The sequence below is a fragment of the Saccopteryx leptura genome, chromosome 1 (assembly GCF_036850995.1).
Source record: "Saccopteryx leptura isolate mSacLep1 chromosome 1, mSacLep1_pri_phased_curated, whole genome shotgun sequence".
In the NCBI taxonomy this organism is placed as follows: domain Eukaryota; kingdom Metazoa; phylum Chordata; class Mammalia; order Chiroptera; family Emballonuridae; genus Saccopteryx; species Saccopteryx leptura.
In genome coordinates, this window is record NC_089503.1 from 240,864,579 (window position 1) to 240,892,163 (window position 27,585).

At 39.0% G+C, this 27,585-nt stretch overlaps 1 protein-coding gene across 1 annotated transcript in view; it reads left to right on the forward strand.

Moving 5' to 3' along the window:
• The window catches only part of KIF13B (kinesin family member 13B), a 235,453-nt gene that overhangs the window by 176,571 nt on the left and 31,297 nt on the right, over window positions 1-27,585 (forward strand). Inside the window, exons 35-37 of the mRNA XM_066388256.1 lie at window positions 5,587-5,640; window positions 16,119-16,230; window positions 25,177-25,310. Coding sequence (XP_066244353.1) covers window positions 5,587-5,640; window positions 16,119-16,230; window positions 25,177-25,310 — 300 coding nt within the window. The remainder of the gene's footprint in view (window positions 1-5,586; window positions 5,641-16,118; window positions 16,231-25,176; window positions 25,311-27,585) is intronic.

A 27,585-nucleotide genomic window follows, 5' to 3' on the forward strand; every position in this document is an offset into this window, starting at 1 on the left:
GCTTTAGCATTTGAGAGACAGTGGTGATAGGTGGCCCCAGAGTGACTGACATCTCTAACGCTCTCACACTAAAAGATTGGGGACATTCTCAGAGACTAAGTAATCCCACTTTAATTCAACATTAATATCTTCTCATTGCTTCAGAAAATGGTATATTACAGTGTACTGATATATGCAGAGATTTGGTATTTAGAATCCTATGGTTTATTTATTTTATTTTATTTATTTTTTTTTTTAAATAAATTTTTATTAATGTTAATGGGATGACATTAATAATTCAGGGTACATATATTCAAAGAAAAACATGTCTAGGTTATCTTGTCATTAAATTATGTTGCATACCCCTCGCCCAGAGTCAGATTGTCCTCCGTCACCCTCTATCTAGTTTTCTCTGTGCCCCTCCCCCTCCCCCTAAATCTCTCCCTCCCTCCCTCCTGCGTCCTCCCTCCCCCCACCCCTGGTAACCACCACACTCTTGTCCATGTCTCTTAGTCTCGTTTTTATGTTCCACCAATGTATGGAATCATGTAGTTCTTGTTTTTTTCTGATTTACTTATTTCACTCCTTATAATGTTATCAAGATCCCACCATTTTGCTATAAATGATCTGATGTCATCATTTCTTATGGCTGAGTAGTATTCCATAGTGTATATGTGCCACATCTTCTTTGTCCAATCCTCTATTGAAGGGCTTTTTGGTTGTTTCCATGTCTTGGCCACTGTGAACAATGCTGCTATGAACATGGGGCTACATGTGTCTTTACGTATCAATGATTCTGAGGTTTTGGGGTATATACCCAGTAGAGGGATTGCTGGGTCATAAGGTAATTCTATTTGCAGTTTTTTGAGGAACCACCATACTTTCCTCCATAGTGGTTGTACTACTTTACATTCCCACCAACAGTGTATGAGGGTTCCTTTTTCTCCACATCCTCTCCAACATTTGTTATTACCCGACTTGTTGATAATAGCTAATCTAACAGGGGTGAGGTGGTATCTCATTGTAGTTTTGATTTGCATTTCTCTAATAACTAATGAAGCTGAGCATCTTTTCATATATCTGTTGGCCATTTGTATTTCTTCCTGGGAGAAGTGTCTGTTCATGTCCTCTTCCCATTTTTTTATTGGATTGTTTGTTTGTTTGTTGTTGAGTTTTATGAGTTCTTTGTAAATTTTGGATATTAGGCCCTTATCTGAGCTGTCGTTTGAAAATATCAGTTCCCATTTAGTTGGCTGTCTGTTTATTTTGATATCAGTTTCTCTTGCTGAGCAAAAACTTTTAATTCTGATGTAGTCCCATTCATTTATCTTTGCCTTCACTTCTCTTGCCATTGGAGTCAAGTTCATAAAATGTTCTTTAAAACCCAGATCCATGAGTTTAGTACCTATGTCTTCTTCTATTTACTTTATTGTTTCAGATCTTATATTTAGGTCTTTGATCCATTTTGAATTAATTTTAGTACACGGGGACAGGCTGTAGTCGAGTTTCATTCTTTTGCATGTGGCTTTCCAGTTTTCCCAACACCATTTGTTGAAGAGGCTTTCTTTTCTCCATTTTGTGTTGTTGGCCCCTTTATCAAAGATTATTTGACCATATATATGTGGTTTTATTTCTGGGCTTTCTATTCTGTTCCATTGGTCTGAGTGTCTATTTTTCTGCCAATACCATGCAGTTTTGATTATTATGGCCCTATAATATAGTTTAAAGTCAGGTATTGTAATGCCCCCAGCTTCATTCTTTTTCCTTAGGATTGCTTTGGCTATTCGGGGTTTTTTATAGTTCCATATAATTCTGATGATTTTTTGTTCCATTTCTTTAAAAAATGTCATAGGAATTTTGATGGGAATTGCATTAAATTTATATATTACTTTGGGTAATATGGCCATTTTAATTATATTTATTCTTCCTATCCAAGAACAAGGAATATTTTTCCATCTCATTGTGTCTTTTTCTATTTCTCTTAGCAATGCCTTGTAGTTTTCTTTATATAGGTCCTTTACATTCTTTGTTATGTTTATTCCTAGGTATTTTATTTTTTTTGTTGCAAACGTGAAGGGGATTATTTTTTTGAGTTCGTTTTCTAATATTTCATTGTTGGCATATAGAAAGGCTATGGACTTCTGTATGTTAATTTTGTATCCTGTGACCTTACTGTATTGGTTTATTGTTTCTAGTAATCTTTTTGTGGAGTCCTTTGGGTTTTCGATGTATAGGATCATATCATCAGCAAAAAGTGATACCTTTACTTCTTCTTTTCCGATATGGATGCCTTTTATTTCTTTGTCTTGTCTGATTGCTCTGGCCAGCACTTCTAGCACCACGTTAAATAAGAGTGGAGAGAGTGGACACCCCTGTCGTGTTCCTGATTTAAGGTGGAAAGTCCTCAGTTTTATGCCATTTAATATGATGTTGGCTGATGGTTTATCATATATGGCCTTTATTATGTTGAGATATTTTCCTTCTATACCCATTTTGTTGAGAGTCTTAAACATAAAATTGTGTTGTATTTTATCGAAAGCCTTTTCTGCATCTATTGATAAGATCATGTGGTTTTTGTTCTTTGTTTTGTTGATATGATGTATTACGTTAACTGTTTTACGTATGTTGAACCATCCTTGAGATTCTGGGATGAATCCCACTTGATCATGATGTATTATTTTTTTAATATGTTGTTGTATTCGATTTGCCAGTATTTTGTTTAGTATTTTAGCATCTGTATTCATTAGAGATATTGGTCTGTAGTTTTCTTTTTTTGTGCCATCCTTGCCAGGTTTTGGTATGAGGGTTATGTTGGCCTCATAAAATGTGTTTGGAAGTATTGCTTCTTCTTCAATTTTTTGGAAGACTTTGAGTAGAATAGGAACCAAGTCTTCTTTGAATGTTTGATAGAATTCACTAGTATAACCATCTGGACCTGGACTTTTATTTTTGGGGAGGTTTTTAATAGTTTTTTCTATTTCCTCCCTGCTGATTGGTCTGTTTAGGCTTTCTGCTTCTTCATGACTCAGTTTAGGAAGGTTGTATTGTGCTAGGAATTTATCCATTTCTTCTAGATTGTTGTATTTGGAGGCATATAGTTTTTCATAGTATTCTACAATAATTCTTTGTATATCTATGATGTCTGTGGTGATCTCTCCTCTTTCATTTTGGATTTTATTTATTTGAGTCCTGTGTCTTTTTTCCTTGGTGAGTCTTGCCAAGGGTTTGTCGATTTTGTTGATCTTTTCAAAGAACCAGCTCCTTGTTTTATTGATTTTTTCTATAGTTTTTCTGTTCTCTATTTCGTTTATTTCTGCTCTGATTTTTATTATCTCCTTTCTTCGGCTGGTTTTGGGTTGTCTTTGTTCTTCTTTTTCTAGTTCCTTAAGGTGTGAAGTTAAGTGGTTTACTTCGGCTCTCTCTTGTTTGTTCATATAGGCCTGAAGTGATGTGAACTTTCCTCTTATTACTGCTTTTGCTGTATCCCAGAGATTCTGATATGTCGTATTTTCATTTTCATTTGTTTGTATATATCTTTTGATCTCTGCGCTTATTTCTTCTTTGACCCATTCATTTTTTAAAAGTATGTTGTTTAATTTCCACAATTTTGTGGGGTTTTCCCCCTCTTTTTTACAGTTGAATTCTAGTTTCAAGGCTTTATGATCAGAGAATATGCTTGGCACAATTTCAATTTTTTTAAATTTGCTGATATTGTCTTTGTGGCCCAACATATGGTCAATTCTTGAGAATGTTCCATGTACACTAGAGAAAAATGTATACTCTGTCGCTTTGGGATGAAGTGTCCTGTAGATGTCTATCATATCCAGGTGTTCTAGTATTTCGTTTAAGGCCACTATATCTTTATTGATTCTCTGTTTGGATGACCGATCTAGAGCTGTCAGCGGTGTATTGAGGTCTCCAAGTATGATTGTATTTTTGTCAGTTTTTGTTTTAAGGTCAATAAGTAGCTGTCTTACATATTTTGGTGCTCCTTGGTTTGGTGCATATATATTAAGGATTGTTATGTCTTCTTGATTCAGTGTCCCCTTAATCATTATGAAATGACCGTTTTTGTCTCTGAGTACTTTTTCTGTCTTGTAGTCAGCATTATTAGATATAAGTATTGCTACACCTGCTTTTTTTGGGGTGTTGTTTGCTTGGAGTATTGTTTTCCAGCCTTTCACTTTGAAGTTGTTTTTATCCTTGTTGCTTAGATGAGTTTCTTGTAGGCAGCATATAGTTGGATTTTCTTTTTTAATCCATTCTGCTACTCTGTGTCTTTTTATTGGTAAGTTTAAGCCATTTACATTTAGTGTAATTATTGACACTTGTGGGTTCCCTATTGCCATTTTATAAATTGCTTTCTGTTAGTTTTGTATCTTGTTTGATTCTTCTCTTTTGTTTTTCTATCATTTGTTTTTGTTTGTTTGTATTCCATACTTCTTTCCTCTGTTGCTACCTTTTTTAAGTCAAGTGTTTTTGTGGTGGTTTTTTCAAGGGTGGTTACCATTAAGTAATGAAAAGGGTACCTACCATATTCATTGTAGTACCCTTTTTTATGAGTATTTCTGCGCTTCATCGTCCTTTGCTACTGTTAATCTTCATCCTTTCTCCCCTTTTTTTTTTTTTTCTTTTGTTGTCACAGTTTAAGTTTGGTTTTATTGTTTTCTTCGTGGAGCTGTTACTTGTGGTTATGTTTTCTTTTGTTCTTTGAATCTGGTTGGAAAACCCCCTTTAGTATTTCCTGGAGTGGGGGCTTTCTGATGATAAATTCTCTCATCTTTTCTGTATTTGTGAATATTTTTATATCTCCTTCGTACTTGAAGGATAGCTTTGATGGGTATAGTATTCTTGGCTGAAAGTTCCTCTCTTTCACGGCTTTAAATATTGGGGTCCACTCTCTTCTAGCTTGTAGAGTTTCTGCTGAGAAATCTGATGATAATCTAATAGGCCTTCCTTTATATGTTGTATTCTTCTTTTCCCTGGCTGCCTTGAGAATTTTTTCTTTGTCATTGGTTTGTGTCATCTTCATTATGATGTGCCTTGGAGTGGGTTTGTTGTGGTTAAGAAAACTCGGTGTTCTGTTTGCTTCTTGAATTTGAGGCTTTAATTCTTTCCACAGGCTTGGGAAGTTCTCATCTATTATTTGTTTGAGTATATTCTCCATTCCATTTTCTTTCTCTTCTCCCTCTGATATACCTATTATTCTTATGTTATAGAATCCTATGGTTTAAAATAAGTAGTTTGTTTATATATATTTGCTATGAATACCCCCAAAAAAAAGGATATGATAAGATAACCAGTAACCCAGTGTCTTTCAAATGGAAGGGGATAAACGAAGGAAATACCTCTTATTTGAGCCCAGTTGTTTGTTGCCTCAGTATAAACTGGATAGCTGATCCCATACAAACCTCCCATCTTTAAATTGTTGATAAACAATTCAATTTAAAAATTGTACCAAAGCCCACTAGTCTTATTTGCAACTTTGGTCTTGACAGCCTTTTTACTACTTTCCAACTTGAACAATCTGTTGATTTGGTTTTTAGTCTTGTGTTTCCAGGACTTTTACACGTAAAGGACTAAACCCCCTCCTTATTTTCTCTTCAGTTATCTGGCAGCCGACAAGATCTCATTCCATCCTACAGTCTGGGCAGCAACAAGGTGAGGGTTTGTAAGTATGTTCTGCCAGTTTTAGATCTACTTCCCACTCCGCTTTCGTCCTCTCAGATAGCACACACTACTAGTTTTGCAGTCCAAAATTCATCTTGCTGTTCTATACATATGAAGGGTATTGGAATGTGTTTGAGTTCATTTATTTTTATCAGATAGTTAGACTACTATTTAACAGACCTTCCTGTTAATCTTTAGAGGTTAAAAACCAAATTTGTTATTAAGTTCATATTTCTGTTTAAAATACTCTTCCTGTTAGTGTCAGAAATGGAACTTCCAAGTCAGATTTTTAATAGTAAAATATTGATTAATGATTGAAAATGTATGAGAAATAAGAATATTATACCTAAAGTTAGTATTATTTGTTTAAAGAAAGGAAAATAAGGGAAAAGAAATTTTGTTAGCTGGAATTTATTTACTTGTTCATATAGCTTTCCACAATTTAACAGAGTTTTAAGCATAGATAATATCATTATTATTTACTTAAAAGATTCTCTTGAATTGTCATAATTAGATGTTACATTACAGTTTTGTGTCTAATATTTTTTGAGGACCCTGGTTAGGTGCTGGTGCTTTCAAATGTGGGTACCGTGCTCTGTATTGACATCTTAATCCTTGGAGGTTACAGGTGAACAGAGTTACATAAAATAGTCTGATATTAGGCAGTTGTTTCAGAGTAATTTTGGTGTGGGTTGGACTAGGGGTATAGATAAAATAAGATTGGCTATCTAATGATAATTATTACAGCCCAGTGGAATTCATTATAGTACTCCTATTATTATTGTTAATTATCCTACATTCTAGTTTAGTGTATGTTTTAAATTTTCCTTATAACATCTGTTTATTGTACTGTTTTTTTAAATCTTTTTTTTTTAATTGGATTCATTGGGGTGCTATTGGTCAAAAAAATTATACAGGTTTCAGGTGCATAAGTCCACAACACATCTTTCTTATAACAATTTAAGAATAGTGCTATAGGCCCTGGCCGGTTGGCTCAGTGGTAGAGCGTCGGCCTGGCGTGCAGGGGTCCCAGGTTCAATTCCCGGCCAGGGCACACAGGAGAAGCACCCATCTGCTTCTCCACCCCTCCCCCTCTCCTTCCTCTCTGTCTCTCTCTTCCCCTCCCGCAGCCGAGGCTCCATTGGAGCAAAGATGGCCCGGGTGCTGGGGATGGCTCTGTGGCCTCTGCCTCAGGCGCTAGAGTGGCTCTGGTCGTGGCAGAGCGATGCCCCAGATGGGCAGAGCATCGCCCCCTGGTGGGCGTGTCGGGTGGATCCTGGTCAGGCGCATGCGGGAGTCTGTCTGACTGTCTCTCCCCATTTCCAGCTTCAGAAAAATGCAAAAAAAAAAAAAAAAAAAGAATAGTGCTATAAAATTGATTTTAAAATTATTTATTTTTAATATCTAGGTTATTAGTAATTTACCTAAAAAAATACATACATACGTATACATATATATACATATACCTATATATATGTGCATGTATATATATGTATGTATATGTGTGTGTGTATATATATACACATACATACATACACACATATTTATGTGTATATATTCTGTTACTTCGGGCAAACTACTAGTAACCTGGATCTTAGCAACAAGCTACATCAGTGTTTATAGACAAATTGCTCTTTGGCTCATCAGTTTACTGACCATCTACCATGTCTCTGAAAGTGTGCTCAGGTTCAGTGCTCCTTCATGCTGGCCCCTTGATAGGTTTGTTTAGCTCTCGATAAGCATAGGTTACCTGAACTTGCGATTACCTGAACAAAGCAGAGTTTTTGGAAAATTAATATTTTTAAATGTAAATAATAAAATATATTTTTTAATAAATAAAATATTTTAAGAGAAACATACTTACAAGAAAAAAATGACTTTCTGTGTTTTTTTGGGGGGGCTGAGGACTACGTCTAACCCAAACCCTCAATTATAAGTTTCTGGAAAATAGTGGCCAAAATTTCTTCAGCTTTTATATTTCCCTTTAGTTTTCTATGTTTAAACGGAGGAAGTAATAGTATATCCTTGAAAGAAAATCATTGTGCTTCTTCTGCATCAAATAAATAGAATAAAGGAACTGACAGAAATATGACTGAGTAGAGCAGCAGCCCGAGGAGGAGCAGGCACTGTTACGTGCATTGTGCAGGGTTGAGAGAGGCCACAGGGAGGTGTACCACCTGCGAGCGTCACGCTGGAGAGGCAGTGAGCCCCCACCCCAGGCAGGAGGGAGTTGACGTAGCAGCATGCACAGAGCATGGAGGGACAAGAAAGCTTGTCATGCTGATGACAGTGTGTGCAGTGAGAGTAGGGCGCATCGTGGGCGGAGCCCAGAGAAGAGGGGCCTTCTTGCAGAACTTCCAACAGAAGTGCCAGGGAACATCGGGGAGTTGGGGACCCACTGCAACAATAGGGCAGTAACATGCTTAAGTTTGAATTGAAAAGGTTTATTTTTTTTAACAGTTCATTTAAACCCCACTTGTGTTCCTGGTTATGATCCGTAAAATTACATTAGAATAATGTATATAACACAAATGTTTGCAGTTATCGATGCAAAAGTACAAAAAAAATTTAATTGGCTGTGGAGAGATAGGGTAAGGGAGACGATTCAGCGGTGGGACGGGGAGAAGATTGACAGTATATTAAGGAGATAGAATCTGCAGAACCCTTTGGGCCTGAAGGATGAGGTTGAGCAAAGGAGGAGACTGGGGTGACATCTGAGTTTCTGGGTGACAGTATGTAGCTGTGAGCTGCAGGAGAAACAGGCTTGGGGAAGAACATGATTTCGTTCAATTTTTGACATTAAGGTATCTAGGCCGTTTCAAGCATCTGGAAGCCTGGCGTGAAGATAGATTCGGGAGGCCAGAGCATAGATGAAGTAGTGGAAGGGATCGCATCACAAAAGTGAAGCTACATGGACATGGTGATAACGCTTAGGGCAAGTGCAGGAGCAGCACTGGCCAGAGCAGTTGGAAGGAGTCCTCAGACAGGAAGAAGGCCTGGGAGGGAGAGTGGCTGGGACATGGTGGGAGAAGGACCCCTTCCAGGGTCTTTAGAGACATAAAATGAGGACTAAAAGACTACTTTGGATGTGACAATTAAGAATTTATTAGAGCCTGACCAGGTGGTGGCGCAGTGGATAGAGCGTTGGACTGGGATGCTGAGGACCCAGGTTTGAGACCCCGAGGGTGCCAGCTTGAGTGCGGGCTCATCTGGTTTGAGCAAAAAAACTCACCAGCTTGGACCCAAGGTCCCTGGCTCAAGCGAGTGGTTACTCAGTCTGCTGAAGGCCCGCGGTCAAGGCGCATGTGGGAAGGCAATCAATGAACAACTAAGGTGTCGCAATGCTCAATGAGAAACTGATGATTGGTGCTTCTCATCTCTCTGTTCCTGTGTCTGTCCCTGTCTGTCGCTCTCTCTGACTCTCTCTCTGTCTCTGTGAAAATAAATAAATAAATACATAAAAAAAGAATTTATTAGAGACCTTTCCCAGGGCAATTTCTGTGAAGGACTGGGAAGAAGTTAGCTGGATGTGTCATTTAAAGGAGTAAATATAACTTTACACATTTTTGCTACTCTACCAGGACCTTCCCCTTTGAGTCATCTTGGTTGCTTGGGATGCCTGGATAACTTAGCGAAGACGAGGAAGTCTGAGTTCCTTCCTCTCAGGTTTCCTGGTGTCATCGTGCTGTCGCAGTAATAGGACATGGAGGTCTCCACTCTAGTGCAATGTATACTTTACGTTGTCACACACTTCACAAAAGTTAAATACCCGTTTCTCCCCAGTTTGCAGTCTTCCACAAAATTCGGCCTCTCACCCCTTCCCAACTATGGCTGTCCTCACCCTCTGACAAACACTGGAAGTGTCATCAGGAAAGCCAAAGGTGCCAGTGTGCCATTACTGACTTTGTTCCCAGTTCAGCCATGGAACTGTCCCTTTGTCTTTCTTTGAACTCTTGGCACCCATGAGCCCTGAAAGGGTATCAGGTGTAACTGGGCTTCAGTCAACATCTTGTTCCTGTCCTGTGGGCGTTACCTGACTTCTCACTTGTTTTTAAAGATTAACAGGTTAAATGAAAGCTCACATATCAAAATTAGAGACCTTTTGCTTTACTCTAGGGGACAGATAGAGGAAAATTGTTCTGAGATTGTTATGGATGGGCCTATTCAATGAATAAGGCAATTCATGGGAGAGAGGATTATAGCAGTGATGCTAGGAGTGAAAGGAAAAGGAAGCAGCGAAGTTCTGATTTCAGGCTCACGTCACTGGGGAGTGCAGAGCGGCTCCCCCATTTTCAGATGAGGGGCCCCTCAGTATTACCATCCAAAGCAGAGCATCTTAAAATATTTTTAGGGAAAATGAATATTCTTAAAATTTTTTACTAGTGAGAAAAGAGCCCCTGCTGCCTCGCCCACCATTAGCAGCAAGGAACAGAGTTCTCCCAGTGGCCTTTTAAATGGAACAATGAAAAACATCTTCAAGTATAGCATTGCCTTGAATTCAAAGTTTAATACGAACGCTATCCACAATAGAGTTCATCATAGTTGGGTAGTGTTTAAGCTAATTGACATACAAATTATCTAAACCCTTTTAAATCCCTTTACACAGCAGTGTGCTTATATACACGTGACACGACCACACGAGGGTGTTCACTGTGACATTGTTTTTAATGGCAGAGGGTTAGAAACAAACTAAATGTCCGTTGGTTTGGTCTGGTTAAACTGTTTTTAGTCTGCACCAGGTTGTGCACACACATGCACAGATAAGTAAATAGGGTGCTGTGTAGCTGCAAAAATAAGTAGGAACTCCTCTAGGTATTAGTATGGAAGTTTGGTATATAAACTTAGTATATCACCAGGATATACTACGTGATTAAATAGTGCAGGACATAGTATGATGCCATTTGTATAATTAAGGTGAGGATAAGAAGGAAGTGTGTGGGGCTGTTTATAGATTCTCTTAAAGGTACATAAGAAACCATATGAGGGTAGATGAGATACTAATACCATTCCTCATTGGCCCGGCAAGAGAGTGGGCACATGTCGGGGACTGAGCAGGCGACTTCTCACTGCACATGTGCCTTTTTATATTACTGGGTTTTGGATCATGTGAGCAAATTACCTCTGTAAAAATTAAATAAATTAAAATGTAAAAATTTCATTCTCTACCTGTAGAGTTGCTAGAAGTTTTTGTTCTCTTGTGTGTAGTAGTTTGAGAGAGCCTCCAGTTGGTTTTTCCATAACAATTTGTGCACAAAATGCTCAAGGAAAGATTATTGAAGAAATTGTTCTGGAAAATCTCAAATACTCATGTTGTTTTTTCTTTTTCTTTTGGGGTCTTCTTGTACTCTTCAGTTTTCAGAGCTCCAGGGAGAGGTAATGAATCCATTAAGTTTTCCTAATGAGTGGGATACACTACTATCCTACTATTTTGCTTTTACCTTGGGATTAAGGATGTATTTTTAAATGTAGTTTCTCTAGAATGAATAAATTGACACTGCACAAAGTTTTTGGCTCTTACCCTTTTATAAAAATAACTTTGGTTGTTAGTATGGATGATTCTTCTCAAATGTTCCTTGGTCTGGGTCTATGACTGTAAAAAGTATCTGTCAAAAGAGAACAGGAGTTAAGGCATCTTACTGAATTTAGAAGGCTCTGGAATGGGAGGAGTTGGAGTTAATTTGTCTTAAGCAGAGAGTACAAGTAGATATATGAGGATGTGTAAGATGTTCTTCTTTCCCTAAGCGTGGGATGGGGAGAGGAGTGGAAATGTGAGACGTGCTCCGCGCGCCTTTCCCACCACAGAACTCGGCTCAGCTGGGCCATCTTGGTTTCTTTGCATGGAAGTGTTTAATGTTCAAGAGAGCTGAGTCAGAAACATAATTTTAACCTGGAATTAATGATGCTTAAAATGCTAGAAAACTTGTTTTGAAATCATTGAAAATTGGATTACATTAGTTACGTCTACCTCGCCAACTTGCATGCCGTTTTTCTGGGTTTTTTGTTTATATTGATCTATGTGTTTGTCCCTCTGATCTTGATTACGGATCTGAATTATACAGTAGGAACCTGAAGTGCTGTCTTCCCATGTGATACAGAGCATTCGGGTTGGCTGAAGTAATGAGTGGGATCAGGGCACGGCCACAGAGCAGGCTCAGGTCTCCCTGTCTCCTGGTTTTCAGTTATTATCCTGGCAAAGACCCATCATTTGGGAGCAGACTGACACTAAAAGTTGGGGCAGGGAGGCAGGAACAGAGAGTGTCATAGGATTAGGGCCCTCAGGGAGGTGAGAGGAAGTGGTAGGGATACTGAAAACAACCTCAGTTTGACCTGTAATTCTGAATTCAGCCAGTCAGATTTTGCGTTCCCTTATTTATTGATCCTTGCTCCATATTAAAATTGCAGTTGTTCTTACTGAGCTCTGTCAAAATTAAATTCTGTTAAATACTCCTAACTTTTAAATTCACCTTAGGGCTTAAAAGAAATCACTCTTAATAAGCTTTTCAATTAAAAATATAAAATATTTCTAATTGCAGTGATGTTGCTGTTTACCATTACTGGATATTTCATCATGATTGTAAGGCAATTTTTTAATAGATCAAATTAAAATTAGCAAACTTTTTATGACCAGCTTTCCGAGATGGACACATATTTAGGTGCAGAATTAATTTCAGCAGATTGTTTTTTCATCTAAAAATCAGATGTGCGCCTGACCAGGCAGTGGCGCAATGGATAGAGCATCAGACTGGAATGTGGAGGACCCAGGTTCGAGACCCTGAGGTCGCCAGTTTGAGCGCGGGCTCATCTGGTTTGAGCAAAGCTCACCAGCTTGGACCCAAAGTCGCTGGCTCGAATAAGGGGTTACTCAGTCTGCTGAAGGCCCACGGTCAAGGCACATATGAGAAAGCAATCAATGAACAACTAAGGTATTGCAACGAAAAACTGATGATTGATGCTTCTCATCTCTCTTCGTTCCTGTCTGTCTGTCCCTATCTATCCCTCTCTCTGACTCTCTCTGTCTCTGTAAAAAAAAAAATTTTTTAATTAAAAATAAATAAATAAAAATCGGCTGTGCATTAACATATTTGCAATGTAAGGAACACTGTCAATATAAAAATATCAGTATTTCTAAAGCCATCTAGATAGAATTAAATTTTTTTATAAGTTAGTAAGATAGTGTGTTTGTCATCTTCTGATTGGAGTTTTTGATGCAATTAAAAGCAGCCAGGCCCTGGCCAGATAGCTCAGTTGGTTAGAGCATTGTCTTGAAGTGCAGAGGTTGCCAGTTCAATCCCAGTCAGGGTACATACAGGAACAGATGTTCCCATCTCTGCCCTGCTCTCTCCCTTCCTCTCTCTAAAATCAATAAAATAAACATCAAACAAACAAACAAACAAAAAAAAACAGCCAGAAGCTTAAATGAGTATGCAGTTAACAAAACTGAATTGTGTATTATTTTGGCCACATTCCCTTCCCGAAAACTGTTGTTCATTCATTAGTTGGTTGGTTGGAAAAGGTTGACGCCAGATGTGAGGCTCTTCTTTAGTTGTGTTAGAAGTTACCTTTGGTTCTGGCATGTCACTTCTCTTTAATTACCTCTTTGTTACTTTCCTGATGAAAAACAGACATCTTTACAGAAAACCCAAAGAATCTCTGTCTCTCAGAAGAGCGGTAACAGGAAAACTGGGTGTACATGGACCAAACCACGTTCTGAAAGCAGCTGAGAGACTCCTTTGTTTTTCCCTGTTCAAAATTGCCGTTAAGCATGGTGCTAGATACAAACAATGGCTGTCCAATAGGGCTTTGTGTCCTTGAATTCAGCCTAGGAGCACAAATAATTCCTCACACATATGAAGCTAGTGCATGGATCCAGGATAACCCAGAGTTTTCTCTCTTGTCTTCTCCTAATTTTAGGCTGATTCTGAAGTTTGATAGACAGGCAGGCAGATTGTTAGAAACAGATTACAGATGTATCTTTTTAGATTCAGGGTAGTGGGGTGGAGATTACTACAATAGAAACTTAAAAAACAACAACAGCAACCAAACACCATACTCTTTTACTTTGGGAACTGAGTTTATAAGAGAAAGTAGTCCAGTGGTCCATTGTCTGGCCAGGTGCTTTTTATTCATTGTCCTGAGTTCATCTCCCTCTAAAGCACCTTTACCTGGGATACTTTCCCCTGAGCCCCAACATTTCAGTAAAGGGAAAACTGATTCTAGAACAACCAAGCACATACAATTTATTGGCAACACAAATTGCCTTGTGCCCGATGGGCAGTGTGTAGAGCTAGATCCTGAACCACGGGTTTCTTTTCGGGCAGGAGCGTGGGACATACTGCAGGAGAAAAACAGTGCAGCGAGCGATGTCAGCGGAGTGTTCCCCAGAGCTCTGTGGGTGTTAGGAGGAAGGAGACTTTACCCAGTTTATCATCCAGATTTGTTGTTCCCTCCGAAGCAGAGCTCCTTCTTCTATCCAGGGTGATCTGAGATGCCCTGTGTCCTTGTGTCTGGTCCGCGAGAGTTGGGAACAGTTAGCATTCGGGACTCCTCAAGGTTAAGATGAAGGTTAAGGTAGATGGATGAAGTGAAACGTGTCTCCGTTTTTCATTATCCGATAGGGCTAGCAATGTGGCTAAGGCGGTATTAATTAAGGTACTGTGCATCTTTTCAAGTGTTCTCACTTGAGATAGTTGAATATATGAGACAGTAAGAGTTATTGCTTTCATTCTGATTTGGTAGTAACATTGTGTGGGAGTGCCAACTGGGAAAAATTACTCGGGAAGCTAGCAGAGCCCCGAGAGTGCCTCGGGGAAGAGGTGACACCTGCATTATTTGTCATTGGACTATTATACACCAAACAACTGAGGTGCTGACTTCAAATCAGCTACTTAGTTTTCCTAAGGGATAGAGTGCCACTCTGTCAGCTGCCAAACTGGGCAGAAAAACCCAAAATATGAAAATAAATTTATTCTCCAATTAAGTAAGTTGTCTTCAAAATAACCTTGCATGAGCTGAACACTGTAAACAAAGCATGAGGCTTCTTTCCTCTGTGAAGCTCCAAAGAGTATTGACCTTCATGTTCAGCCAACTGATTGTAATGTCCCCGAATACACAGAGCTGTCGCTTCCCAGACAGATAATTAAATTTAAATGCAAAAAACATTAATGAAACATTAAAGTATGTAAATCAGTGTGTGATTCATAGTAACACCAATGCTGCTGCAGAACTCATGGTTTCCCGAATTGCTCCTCACGTCTATTTTGTTTCCTTCCTAATGCTAAGCATTATACCATTTTTTAAAGTATCAAGTGCTGAGAGAGTTCCTAGGGAAAAGTGTTCTCTAGGGTAAACAGGATCCAGATCACTTAGGGCTTATTGATTTTATGATCAGTGCTTAGGTTGCTGCCAAAAGCAGATAGGTTTCCAATACAGAGCTGAAACCTAAGGTCTTTCCACCCCAATCCATCTTCAGAGGCAGCGAAGAACTCACTCTGCAGGTGATCACTAATGAAAACGCAGCTTAATCGTTAGGGCCGCTCATCTGTGAGATACTAGTCTAAATGAATATAAAATACCATTATTTAACTCTAGAGAAAGAGAAGTCAGAGTGATTATCAGAGGGTCAGAAGGGAACTTAAAGCACTTAAAAGATTTGTATGTCATCTCTATTACTGGTTTTTGTACTTGTAATATTTGGTTGGGGTTTATTTGTTTCCTAGATGGGACTGATGTAAAAAGTGCTTTGATGGTATCACCATTTTTATGGCTCACCACAAGTTTTAGAATGGTGAATTAATGCATTGCCTGGCTGGCATTTTTCTGGTGTCAGGTGAAATCTCTGTAATGGAATTTATAAAATAAGCTGAGAGTACAATAAAACTTGTTAAGTCAGAGACATCCAGTTTGGGAACCTGTGATTACTTGATTTGGGATTAACTAGAGCTTATCTTTTTAATGTCTGTTTAAAATGAGATGTGTGGCAGTACACTGTTACAGAATTTTTACTTTCATGAACGATATGTGAATGGATGAGAAGATGCACTCCTGGAGAGGAGGCCTCCACTAGAATTGCTCTGGGTTTCAGTCGGCATCTGCAGTGAAAAGGGGGATCCTGGGGCAGAAGAGCAGGAAGCAGAACAGAAGGGCAGATTTCAGAAGGAAGCGTGTTTGTGGGAAGCACCCTGCTGCAGTAGGAAGACTGTTAGGATGGAACTGAGGAGACTACAGAGTCAGCAGTAAGCTGGAGGGAAATCGGAATGTGAGCTGTCACTGTTACTAAGGGAATGACACTATCTAAAGAAGGTGAAAGTACAAGAGGAAAAGTACTTACTATCCCAAATTGATCATGTCCTTTCAAAGAAATGTTTTAACAATGTGTAACAGGTTTTATTTGTTAACTATGTTTAGGTGTGTTTTGTTGTTGTTGTTAAATGATTTATTTGAATCAAAATTACTGATTTTATCATTAACAGGGCCGATGGGAAAGTCAACAGGATGTATCACAGATCGTAGTTTCCAGGGGAGCGGCTCCAGTTGCCCCCTCAGTCCAGGGTTGTCCCCCAAGTAACCATTCCCCTGATCCAGGTAAGTTATATTTTTGTTTGTCAACCCCTGTCGTGAAATTTGAGCAGCTTTCAGGACTAGTTTAAATCAGGAATTCCTATCGGGTAACCACTGTCCTACTCATTCATACCTACCTGGATTTTTTTTCCTTTGTTGAATTACATTGATTTGTTTTGTTTTTTAAGATTTTATTTATTGATTTTAGAGAGAGGAGATAGAGAGAGGAAAAGGATGAGGGGTAGGGAGGAACAAGAAGCATCACCTTGCTTCTTTCCTGTATGTTCCTTGACCGGGCAAGCACAGGGTCTTGGACCGGCGACCTCAGCATTCCAGGTTGACGCTTTATCCACTGCGCCACCACAGGTCAGGCACATTGATGTTTTGAATGTTGAATTTGTCTTGTGTTCCTGTGATAAATACCCCTTGAGCATGATGTGTTAGCTTTTATATTTGCTTGATTTCTTTTGCTAACATTTTAAGGCCCTGGTTGGTTAGCTCAGTGGTAGAGCATTGGCCCAGTGTGTGGAAGTCCTGAGTTTGATTCCTGGTCAGGGCACACAGGAGAAGTAAGCATCTGCTTCTCCACCCCATCGTCTCCCTCTTTCACTCTCTCTTTCTCTCCTTCCTTCCCTCAGTCATGGCTCAAATGGTTCAGGCAAGTTGGCCCCCGTTGCAATAGCTCCATGGCCTCATGTCAGGAGCTAAAATAGCTCAGTTGCCAAGCAACGGAGCAGCGGCCCCAAATATGCAGAACATCCCCTGGTAGAAGGCTTGCCAGGTGAATCCCAGTCGGGGCTCAGGCTCATGCAGGAGTCTGTCCCTCTTCTTCCCCAGTGCCCTTAAGTAAAAAAAAAGGATTTTTTTGTAGATGTTCTTCGGTGAATATCTGTCAGAAATTTTCTCAGTTTAATAATTCTTTGTTAGGTTTTGGTATCATGATTATGTTGGCCTCATAAAAAAAACTTGGGAATTATTTTTTAATCATTATTTTTCTGAAAAATTTTTGTAAGCTTGGTATTGCTTCTTCCTTAAATGTTGACAGGATTCACCAGTGACATTCTGGGCCTGTAATTTTCTCTGTGGGAAGAAAAATTATGACTTCAGCTTCTTTAATATAGGATTATTTAACTTTTTGTTATTTCCTTATGAGTCAGTTTTCATAAATTATGTTTTCCAGGGATTTTTCTATTTCATCTAAATTATTAAATTTATGTTAATAAGTGTTACAAGGGTTTGCTTATTGCCCCTTAAATGTTTACAAGATCTGTGGTTCTTTTTTTTTAATTCTCATATAGATAATTTTTGTTTTCTTTTTGTTTTTCTAGAATATTTTTGAGACAGGTTTATCAGTTTTCATAGTCTTCTCACAGAGCCAACATTTGGCTTTATTTTGTTTCATTGATTTCTGTTATTTCTCATTTCACAAATTTTGGCATGCTGTGCTCTCATTATTAGTATATTCAACATGTTTTCTGATTTCCTTCGGATTTGTTTTAGGAGCCATGGATTATTGAGCATTTTCATCCATTTTCATATATCTGGTGGAGTCTTCTTATTGATTTCTTATTTAATTTCATTATAATTAGAGAATAGACTCTTTAATATTTCAGTCTTTTGAAATTTTTTGAGACTGTTCTTTCTGTCTTCTTGAATATTCTGTTTGTACTTAAAAAGAATGTCTATTCTGTGTTGGGCCATCATGTTCTGGATATATCAATTAGGTCAAAGTGGTTGATAATCTCAAATCTTTGTCCTTACTGATTTTTTTTATTTGTTCTATCAATCACTAAGAGAAGGCATTGCATATCCAAGTGTAATTGTGAAAATTATCTATTTTTTTCATTAATTATATCAGCTTTTTCATCATTCACTTAGAAAATGTTATTAGTTATATACACTTTAAGGCTCGTTTCTTTTCCTGAAGAAGTGATATTTCTCATTATGAAATGTCCCTTTTGTATCTCTAGTAATAGTTACTTTGAAATATGCCTTGCTTAATTTTAATATAGCCACATCAGCTTCCTTTTGCTTATTGTTTTCATGGTGTACTTTTCTTAGTCTTTAAATGTTTAGCCTATATTTGTTTTTCTCTTTCTTTCTTTCTTTCTTTCTTTCTTTCTTTCTTTCTTTCTTTCTTTCTTTCTTTCTTTCGACAGACAGGAAGGGAAAGAGATGAGAAGCATCAATTCTTTGTTGTGGCACCTTCGTTGTTAATTGATTGCTTTTTCATATGAGCCTTGACCAGGAGGCTTCAGCAAAGTCAGTGATCCCTTGCTCAAGCCAGCAACCTTGAATTCAAGCCAGTCACCTTTGGGCTCAAGCCAGTGATCATGGGGTTATGTCTATGATCCCACGCGCAAGCCAGTGATCCTATGCTCAAGCTGGTGAGCCCTCGCTCAAGCCGGATGAGCCTGTGCTCAGGTTGGTGACCTCAGGGTTTCAAATCTGGGTCCTCTGTGTCACAGTCCAGTGCTCTATCCACTGCGCCACTGCCTGGTCAGGCTAACCTATATTTGTCTTTAAATTGAAAGTGATCATATTGTAGACAACATGTAGTTAGGGCTACCTTTTGTTTTAAATCTAGTTTGACAATTTCTGGTTATTAATTGGTATGTTTATTTTTTACATCCAATATTATTATTATGTATGCCATGTTCCTATTGATTTCTTTTTTTTTTTTTTTTTGTATTTTTCTGAAGTTGGAAACGGGGAGGCATTCTGACAGACTCCCGCATGCACCCAACTGGGATCCACCTGGCATGCCCACCAGGGGGCGATGCTCTGCCCCTCTGGGGCATTGCTCTGTTGCAATCAGAGCCATTCTAGCGCCTGAGGCAGAGGCCACAGAGCCATCCTCAGCACCCGGGCCAACTTTGCTCCAGTGGAGCCTTGGCTGCAGGAGGGGAAGAGAGAGACAGAGAGGAAGGAGAGGGGGAGGGGTGGAGAAGCAGATGGGCGCTTCTCCTGTGTGCCCTGGCTGGGAATCAAACCTGGGACTTCTGCACGCCAGGCCAATGCTCTACCACTGAGCCAACCGGCCAGGGCCCTATTGATTTCTATTTGGCCTATTTTTTTTCACTGTGAATTCCTATTTTGCCTTCTTTTGGTTTATATGAAAAATATATTTTAGACTATCATATATCTAACCATTATGCTTTACACCTAAAACTAATACAAAATAATACTGAATGTAAACTATAAATAATTACAAAATTAAATAAGAAAAAATAAACCCAGTGGGGAAGGATGGAGATTAGTACCAGATCTCATAGCTACAAATAAGAAACTTGTTCCCAAGAAAAAAAAGAAGAAAGAAAAGAAAAATTGGCCTGACCAGGCATTGGTACAGTGGATAGAGCATCAGCCTGGGATGCTGAAGACCCAGGTTCGAAACCCCAAGGTCACTGGCTTGAACGTGGGCTCATCCAGCTTGAATACAGGCTAGACAGCTTGAGCATGGGGTCACTGGCTTCAGTGTGTGATCATAGACGTGACCCCATGGTCACTGGCTTGAAGCTCAAGGTCACTGGCTATAGCAAGGGGTCACTGACCCAACTGAAGCCCCCCCTCCAACAAAGCACATGAGAAAGTAATCTATGAACAACTAAAGTGCTACAACTATGAGTTGATGCTTCCTATCTCTCCTTTCCTGTTTATCTGTCCCTGCTGGTCCCTCTGTCTCTCTCTCTCTTGCCAAAAAAAAAAAAAAAAAAAATTTAGTGTTTTATTTTCTCTCCTCTTTTGGGTTTGCCTGTATGTGTTTGTTTACTTAGTAAAGTGTTTGCTCAAAGACCCTAGTGTGCATCCTTAATGTATTACAGTCTATGAATTACTATCAGTTCCCACTGTACAAATATAAGAGCCTTGCAACAATGTAGTTTCATCTACCTATTCCTACCCTCTCTTATTTTATATAAATATTATTGTTGTTATATCTTTTACTTTTACAGATGTTATGGGCCCATTTTACAATGTTACTTCTTTTGTTTTAAAATAACCACTTTTAAGGAACTTAAGAGACTATAGAAAATCTTTTATATTTTTTCTTTATATTTATTATTTCTGGCATTATCCAGCCCTTCCTGAAGATCTTGTATTCATATGGTATCATTTCTCTTTGGCCCAAGGAATATCCTCTGTTATTTCCTGCTGTGTAGTCCTTGTGGAGAAGAATGCTCTCCCCTTTTGAGAATATCTTTATTTCACCTTTTTTTTAAGGATATATTCTGTAGATAATTTTGACTTGATAGTTTATTTCTTTTAGTACTTCAGATATTCTAAATTACCTTTTAGACTCCTTTTCTGATGAGAATTCAGCCATCATTTCTGTTACTTTCCACTACATGTAATGTCTTTGCTTTCTTTATTTCCTTTCAAAATTCTTTCTCTCTCTCTTTAGCAGTTAGACAATGATGTGCTTAAGTGTAGTTTTTTAGTATTTCTTTTGCTTGGGTTTCACTGATATTTTTAGATCTGTAAGTTGAGTTTTTCAACAAATTTGGGAAATGTTCAGCTATTAGTTCATTAAAATTTCCCCTTTGTTCTTTTCTCTCTAATCCTTCTGGAAATCTGGATGGCTTAATATTGCCCACATCACAGAAGCTCTAATTCTTTTTAATTTTTAATTTTAATCTTTTTATCTTATTCTTGTTCTTCTAGTTGGATACTTTTTTTTTGCCATTACCAGTCTTCTGCTAAGCACATGCAGGGAAATTTTTATTTCAGTTATTATTTTCAGTTCTAGAATTTCCACTTGCTTCTTTTTTGTAATAGTTTTATTTTCTCTACTGATTTTTCCCTATCTGTGCATTTGTTAAGACCAAATACTTCTTTACATCTTGAACCTGTATATAAAGTTTTTTTAAAGTATTTATATGCTAGACCCTTACTGGTTGGTTCAGTGGTAGAGTGTTGGCCTGGCATGTGGATGCCCCAGGTTTGATTCCCAGTCAGGGCCCACAGAAGAAGCAACATTTGCTTCTCAACCCCTCCCCTCCTTCCTTCTCTCTTCTCTTCCCATAGCCATGGCTCGATTGGTTTGAGTGCATCAGCCCTGGGCACTAAGGATAGCTTACTGGAGCCTCCATCCACCTCAGGTGCTAAAAATAGCTCAAATGTGTGCATGTACCCAGATGGGCAGAGCATTGGCCCCAGATAGGAGTTGCCGTGTGGATCCTGGTCAGGGTGCAAGTGGGAATCTGTCTCTCTATCTCCCCTCCTCTAACTTGGAAAAGAAGAAGAAAAAAATTTTGTATGCTAATTGTGGCATCTGGACCATCTCTTGTTCTATTTTATTGACTACATTTATCTTGACTATGGATTAGAGTTATGACAAATGTGTTTACCCATTTAACTTACACCCCAGTCAAAATATAGAAGATTTGTGTGACTTCAGTTATTTCCCCCTGGTCAGCCAATTGAATTTATCACAAATTTTCATTAGTTCTATTTATGGGCATTTGGTTTGTTTCCAGTTTTTGGCTACTATAAATATAGCTTGTTCTTGTAGAAGTTGTTTTGTGAACATTTCTCTCAAGTAAATACCTAGGAGTGAAACTGATGGGTCACAGAGTACTACCTTGTTTTTAAATTCTGTAAATACAGTTTTTTAGATACAGAGTGGGGCAAAAGTAGGTTTACCATTGTGAGTACTCAAGACACAGAGTTTATTCTTATATTATTATTTTTAAATTATCTTATTTTTTTATACAAACAACTGTAAGCCTACTGTTGCCCCACCCTGTGTGAATGTATATGTGTGTGTGTATTATCAATGCTATTTATTTTTTTATTTTTTTACAGAGACAGAGAGAGAGTCAGAGAGAGGGATAGACAGGGACAGACAAACAGGAACAGAGAGAGATGAGAAGCATCAATCATCAGTTTTTTGTTGTTGTTGCGACACCTTAGTTGTTCATCGATTGCCCTCCCACATGTGCCTTGACCGTGGGGCCACAGCAGACTGAGTAACCCCTTGCTCGAGCCAGCGACCTTGGGTCCAAGCTGGTGAGCTTTGCTCAAACCAGATGAGCCCACAGTCAAGCCGGCGACCTCGGGGTCCCGAACCTGGGTCCTCCGCATCCCAGTCCAACGCTCTATCCACTGCGCCACCGCCTGGTCAGGCTAATCAATGCTATTTGATTTACATATTTACCACTTTGCTTTGATCATTATTGCTTTTTGTACCTCACTGTTTTTCTGAGTGTGGTTTCTTTTTTAGTCAGTTATACCTATCATTAGTGCTTTTAGCAATCATTTTTAGTGACAAACTCTTTATTTCTTTTATATATCATTATTAAAGTTTTTATTTTGCTCTCACTTTGAAGAATGCTTTTACTATGGAAAACACCTGGCATACAAAGTACAAAGAGTACCATGATGTGGCCCCTGAAGTATGCCTCCTGATTTCATAGTGATCAGCTCCTCACTAGCCATCTTTATCTGTACACTCACTGCTTCTCCACACCCTCTCATGGCTGTTTTGAAGCAAATCCCAGAGGTTATTTTGTCTGTAAATATTTGCACATGTGTCTCTAAAGCAATACCCATAATAATATTTTACCCCTAAAAAAATTAAAAGTAATTTTTAAATATTATCAAACATCTTGTTAATACTCAGATTTCCTGGTTTGGATCAAAATATATTTTATGTATTTTGAATGCAAATCCAAGTGAGGTTCATACATGTGATTGGGTGGTATGTATAAGTCTGTCTAATCTGTGTGCTCCTCTCCATCTTTATCCTCCATTGCACTATATTTGTTGAAGAAACCAGGTTTTGTACAGTAGTCTGTACATTATTTTTGCTAGTTACATCCCTATGAGGGACATGATTCTCTGCCCCTGGTATTTTCTGTAAATTGGTAGCTGATCAGATTCAGGAAAAGTTAAGGGAAGGAAGGGAGGAGAAATGAATGGATAGTTTGCATAACTTTCCTCAGGAGACAGCATGTCTGTCTCTCTTTTTGTGATAGATGCAGCTTTTGGGGACAATTGACTAGATATTTATTTACTTAGGGGTCATCCTCACTTTAGAATGTTAGTTTAACTGCATATGGAACTCTAGATTGTCTATATACTTTTTTTTCTTAGCATTTAGATAATTATATCTTCTGGCTCTTTATTTATCTTAAACTTATTTTCTGTCTGTCCCTTTTTTTCTGTTTGTTTTTCTCCTCCCTATTTTTGCCTTCTTGAAAAATCATTTACCTTTTTTTTTTAACTCTGTTTTAGTGTATTTCTTGACATTATAACTATTTCTTTTTTTTTTTTTTTTGTATTTTTCTGAAGCTGGAAACGGGGATAGACAGTCAGACAGACTCCCACATGCGCCCGACCGGGATCCACCCGGCACGCCCACCAGGGGCGAAGCTCTGCCCACCAGGGGGCAATGCTCTGCCCCTCCGGGGCGTCGCTCTGCTGCGACCAGAGCCACTCTAGCGCCTGGGACAGAGGCCAAGGAGCCATCCCCGGTGCCCGGGCCATCTTTGCTCCAATGGAGCCTTGGCTGCGGGAGGGGAAGAGAGAGACAGAGAGGAAGGAGGGGGGGTGGGGGGTGGAGAAGCAAATGGGCGCTTCTCCTGTGTGCCCTGGCCGGGAATCGAACCCGGGTCCCCCGCACGCCAGGCCAACGCTCTACTGCTGAGCCAACCGGCCAGGGCCATAACTATTTCTTTGCTTAATTTTTTTAGTGATTGATCTCAGGATCACAAAAGTTCCTTACATTTTCATAGATTACTTGGAGTTGATATTACACCACTTTATGTATAAGTCCATGTACCAACTGTACTGCCACTGAACTTGGGATCATTTCTGGGGTCAACGTGAAGTAGCAATTGGGGGCAGTGAGGCAGTCTCTTCAGACAGTATCCCGTACAAATGCCTCAAGTCGTTTTGCTTTAAAAAAAAATGTGTTATGAGGATACAGTGTTTTATCATTTATGACTTGGATTAGATTTTTCTAAAAATTTAGTTTCATTCACTAAGGGGAAATAAATTTTACAATGTAGGCATTATCTGCACATTTGACCCCAACCTTCAGTAATTAAGGACAAGTGAAAGCATGGCTGGTTCAGGGCATCTGTTCTTCTCTAGTAAAAACAGCTAAAACACTACTGAATGGTCAGTTTAATCATTTTCATGCAGTAAATAGCATGAAAAATTAAAGTTGAATAAGACATAGCTCCTTACTTCAAAGAGTTTAAAGTGTAAATGGAGTGCTACACAGTGTGTGCCATCAGCTATGTAATTTAAAAATACAAAACCCCCCTGGCCGGTTGGCTCAGCGGTGGAGCGTTGGCCCGGTGTGCGGAAGTCCTGAGTTCAATTCTCGGCCAGGCACACAGGAGAGGTGCCCATCTGCTTCTCTACCCCTCCCCCTCTCCTTCCTTTCTGTCTCTCTCGTCCCCTCCCACAACCAAAGCTTGTTGGAGCAAAGTTGGCCAAGGTGCTGAGGACGGCTCCATGGCTTCTGCCTCAGGCACTAGAATGGCTCTGGTTGCAACAGAGCAACACCCCAGATGGGCAGAGCATCACCCCCGGATGGATCCTGGTCAGGTGCATGCGGGAGTCTGTCTGACTGCCTCCCTGCTTCTAACTTCAGAAAAATACAAATAAAATAAAATTTAAAAAATACAAAACCTCATTTTATTCTAGGGCAGAAGTTAGAACTTGAACCAGTTAGGATAATCTTGGGATTGGATTACCCTTTACATACTAACAGCAACACTGGAGGCTAAAACATTTTAGAAGCACCTTGGTTGCTGCTATTTAATTGGAAAAGGAAACCCCAATGTGTTTGAGGGTAGCTATGATAATACTGTTTTTTAATATTAATTTTAAAGGGTGCCTTTTTAAATTTATATTGTCAGGTTAGCTTACAAATGATATTTGTCAAATTTACAATAACAAAAATATCTGTGTTAATTGTTTTTGCCTTATCTCTTTTCTTTTCAATATTTTTGACAGGACTTAGTAGCCTAGCGGCCTCCTACTTAAATCCAGTAAAATCCTTTGTGCCACAGATGCCAAAGCTCCTGAAGTCTCTCTTCCCTGTTCGCGATGAGAAAAGGGGCAAACAGGCGTCTCCCCTTGGCCATCAGGTAAAACGTCACGAAAACATCGGTGAACATGTTTTCTAACAAGCAAGGCTGCGGCCAGAACGGCGCTCTGTGTTGCAGTGAGGCTGGAGGGACAGTGGCAACAGTGGGGGGCGCTGGAACTGGGCTTTTAGTCCTGGGAAGAGCTCGTGATAATTTCTCTTCCCCTCTCTTCAGAGATAACAGAGCTGTTTAAACTTATTGACACTCTCAATCCTTTTTGCTTTTACAAAATGCCAAGTACGCTACTAATGTGATTTATGGTAATATCACTTAGAGCAACAATAGTAAAATTTATGAAGTGCACTTAGTGTTGCCTGTATATTGCCAAACAGAAATGTAATTCTATTTTTAATTCTTGATTTCACTTCTTATTTCAAACAGTTTTCTATCAGCATGTCCTTCCCTTTTAACCTCTTTTTCGTCTGCTGTGGTTTACCTGTTCTGTCACTTAAAATAGGGATCATTTGTCTTATTTCCCCTTTTTCTCTAAAACTTAACCCAGGCTTATAATAAGTTTTAGAGAAAATGTTAACGCACTTTCCAAATAATCAGGAAACTGTTCTATGAGACGGTGAATGGGAAACCTATTGGAAATGCAATTTCTAGACTTACATAGATGTGAATTCAGCAGAAAATGATAAATGAGGATTTATTTATACTCATTCAAAAACACATACAGTGCAAGTTCAGTTGTTGAAATAGGTCTTTTGACATCAGCTTCTCCACATTCACTTAAATATTCAAGTTACAGAAATTGCAGGTGAGGCCTTGTCTGAGACCTTAACTATTTAAAAGAATTTTCTAAGTTCATGAATGCATATGCAAGGGTGATGATGTTAGTTTTTTTTAGTCTAGCATTATATAAGCATATACATAAGATTCATGTGCACAATTGGATGAAAAAATTAAACATTGAAATTTTGGAAATGTTTAAACTAAATTTAACTGGAGATATAACAGATGCATGATAGTTATCAAAATGAATCTATAACCATGAGAGCTAAAAGAAATAGCAAGCCTAATACTTGGAGGGGTTGTGGTAGCTAAAAATTATTTTTCCAAGTTTTGTTATTGCACACAGTATTCTCTTCTAAACTCCCAAATCATTATTTTGCAAAGTGTGATTCATGGACTTTGTCAGAATTTTCATGGTAACCTTTTAAAAAGGTAACTAAAAAATAATAATAAAAAAATAAATAAAATAGCCCGGCCAGTTGGTTCAGCAGTAGAGTGTCAGCTGGCATGTGGAAGTCCTGGGTTCGATTCCCGGTCAGGGCACATAGGAGAGGCAACCATCTGCCTCCCCTCCCCTTCTCTCTCTCTCTCTCTCTCTCTCTCTCTCTCTCTCTCTCTCTCCTCCTCCTCCTGCAGCCCTGATTCAAATCGTTCAAGCAAGTTAGCCCTGGGCGCTGAGGATGGCTCCATGGCCTTGCCTCAGGTGATAAAAAGCTCGGTTGCTGAGCAATGGAGCAGTGGCCCATAGGGGGCTTGCTGGGTGGATCCCAGTCTGGGCACATGAGGCAGTCTGTCTGTGTACCCCGCCCCTCGCCTCTCACTTATTTAAAAAAAAATAGCCTCATCTCAATCCACACCTCACCTGCAGCACCTTATAATCAGCCCGTATAAGCAGCCAAGGTGATTCTTATTCACATTAAAGTTTGATAACCACTGTTTCCATTACTATTTGGTGCAGACAGAGTTACATTAAAGGAAATTGGAATGGCCTTAGAAGTCATTGAATCAGCCTACTCTAGTTATAATTATTTTTAAAGCTACTCTGAGTTTTGTAGCAAGTCAAATGACCTGCTACGATAAGAAATTATTTTCACTGTTTGACAGTAAGTGATTGTTTTCTCTGGAAGAATAGTAATGGGTTAGAAACAGATCTAGTGATTAGAGGATAACTGTAATTTGTAATGTCCGATTTAAGAGCGTAAATCTTGCCATATTTTGAAGATACCTTTGAGCAGTATTTGCTCATTCAGTTTACCTTTTTTGAGTATGTATGAGTAAAGGTGTTGTGGAAACTGGTCCCCGGTGCTTATATTTCATAAATAAATGAAATAGACGCACAAAACTGGACTTAATAAGAGGCCCAGTAGTGGAGCTAAATGTTCCAACTGGTGTGCGAAACACTCACTCTGCTGAAGAACCATTTTCCAGGTCACCGGGGAGCCATATCTTCCCTGTACCACCTCTGTTCCCATCTAACTTGACCTTCCATCCACAGCATGCTTGAAATGCTTTCTACCTGTAGGCTTTACTCAGTGCCACA